This window comes from Anoplophora glabripennis, unplaced genomic scaffold, assembly GCF_000390285.2.
Source record: "Anoplophora glabripennis isolate ALB-LARVAE unplaced genomic scaffold, Agla_2.0 scaffold5, whole genome shotgun sequence".
Classification (NCBI taxonomy): Eukaryota; Metazoa; Arthropoda; class Insecta; order Coleoptera; family Cerambycidae; genus Anoplophora; species Anoplophora glabripennis.
The window spans coordinates 1140483-1142921 of record NW_019416525.1 but is presented as its reverse complement, the minus strand read 5'-3'; the positions used below and the strand labels follow the sequence as shown (position 1 = coordinate 1142921).

At 41.3% G+C, this 2439-nt stretch overlaps 1 protein-coding gene across 1 annotated transcript; it reads left to right on the top strand.

Moving 5' to 3' along the window:
• The first annotated feature begins 700 nt into the window (after positions 1–700).
• LOC108907422 (fez family zinc finger protein 2-like) lies at positions 701–1798 on the top strand. The gene has a single exon (XM_018711090.1). It carries the CDS (start codon positions 701–703, stop codon positions 1796–1798), a length of 1098 nt encoding a protein of 365 aa, XP_018566606.1.
• Positions 1799–2439: the final 641 nt, after the last annotated feature.

The following is a 2439-nucleotide window of genomic DNA, read 5'->3' as shown; positions in this document are numbered from 1 at the left end:
GAGAGCTGAATTCGTGATTTTTTTCAAAAACAACTGAATATCTCGACAACGGTAAGTTTTAAACACCATGTACATTTAACAAACTCTCCCTAGTATTAACCAAGGAATTCAAAATCGCAATAATATACAAGGTGTTCCATTTAAAATAACAAAGTTATGTAGCGCCCACGCGAAATGGTACACCCTGTAAAGCTAAAAATATTTTCTTTATATGGCCCATGATTCCAGGCAACTTTTATTAAAACCATTTTTTTATAAATTTTACAGTTGCAGAGTTACAGAAGAATCCCTCTTAGGTAATAATTTCAGTTGTGAAAAATTTTGAATTTTTTCCCTGTGGGTATATTAAATAAATACCTTGACTGACTTAAATCAAATCCAATCTGGGCATTTTGATTTTAGTGTTCCACACTGTATATTTCTACTGATTAGTATAACTAAATCCTTAAAAGATTTAACAACTTTATCTAGTTTGTAAAATAAGGTGCTAAACTGAAAAAAAAATTAACTGTCTTTTCTCAACCTTGATAAAACCACCTTTTTCTGTAAAAGATACAAATCATCTAAAGTTGCTATACGTACAAACAAAAGAGGCTTAAACCTCAATTACAACCTTAAATTTTTATCTAATTATTTTTCTACTATTTTATTTCTTTTAACAAACTTCTCTTTTCGTTTCAGGTACCTAGCGGTGCTCACCATGGCTTCCGAAATATCCACGAACCTATACCAAGAGGCTCAAAAGCCCCCCTCGCCCCCCGCGCGCACCTTGAACTTCTCCATAGCAAAGATAATGGAACCAGACAATAAAATAAAGAAAAGCGACGATAAGATGTTCGGTTTGTCATACCCCAACGCGTTCGAGTCCGCTTTCAAGAAGTACGTACCCAACGTGCTGAGATCGCCCGAGATCCTACAGAACTACCCCTTGGTGTACTACCACCCTAGTCAGCTGATGTTAGGATCCGTATCCGTCTACACCTCTTCCATGAATCAAGAACCTGGTTCCTTGTCAGCTCCCGGAGGCAGCGCCCCTCCCGTTCTACCTTACACTAACTCGAAGACCTCCCCCGGGAAGTCCCAAACCAAACCTAGTTCGACAAACCTGACGACTCCGAGCTTGTTGACACCGAAACAGAAGAGCTTCGAGTGCGGCGAATGCGGCAAAGTATTTAACGCTCATTACAACCTGACGAGGCACATGCCGGTGCATACGGGAGCAAGGCCGTTCGTCTGCAAGATATGCGGGAAGGGATTCAGACAGGCCTCCACTCTGTGCAGACACAAAATTATACACACCTCCGAGAAACCGCACAAGTGCCACACTTGCGGGAAAGCTTTCAACAGATCCTCCACGCTCAACACTCACGCGCGGATCCACGCGGGGTACAAACCGTTCGTATGCGAATTCTGCGGGAAGGGGTTCCACCAGAAGGGCAATTACAAAAATCACAAGCTCACCCACAGCGGGGAGAAGGCGTACAAGTGTACGGTTTGCTCCAAGGCGTTCCACCAGGTGTACAACCTCACTTTCCACATGCACACGCATAACGATAAGAAGCCGTTCACCTGCAGGGTTTGCGGGAAGGGGTTCTGCAGGAATTTCGACCTGAAGAAACACATGAGGAAGCTGCACGAGAGCAGCAGTACCTGCGTGGAGTCGGAATTTATATCGGCGACGACCCAGGGGTCTACCGCCGCGTCGGTGTATCCGGGCGACAGAGATATCCACCATTTCATCAGCCCTTTCATCCGACCACCGATGTCTGTCCCTGTGTACTCCACCAAGCTGTTGTGACCCACGTATTAAATCGGCTTGGGTGTTTAGGAGTTCCTTTAGATTTTCATCGGAAATGGAAGATAGACCGATTGATCGGATAAATTGATCTCTTTGTTGATGTGCAATATAAGCTGGGGCTATTCTGCCGGTCTTTACTGTCCGAAACTCTACTTTGCTTAGTTACTGATGTATAAATATGTAATTTAGTATAATATACCCGAATAAATGTTATTTACTACACATTTGTGTTCAGTTTATTTCTAACCTACTAACAATTCGACATCGAGTCACTGGAAAACACATAATGTAGGCAGTGGCGGCTCTTGACTTTTATATCGGGGAGGGAGGAAAAATTTAGGTCCAAAGTATTGAAAAATAAAAAAATTAAATACAGTTTACCAGTTTTCTTTTAAGTACCATTGAAATATAGGGGAATGTTTTTACAGTGAAAATCCATTCTGCTTTTGTCCGAAATAAACTACTCGCACCAATGATTTTTCAATAGATAGCATTACTGTTAGTCTGTCTACAATCAATTTAAACTTTCACAATCTTTTAAAAATCAAACAAGAGCAAATTACGTTTAATAAGAAAAAAAGCCGTGAATAGCTATTTGATTACGATCGGATTAAATAGAGCCAAACTGCATAGTAAATACG

Excerpts from the sequence above, each read along its gene's own strand:
- LOC108907422 (XM_018711090.1), top strand. The coding sequence starts at position 701 with ATGGCTTCCGAAATATCCACGAACCTATACCAAGAGGCTCAAAAGCCC.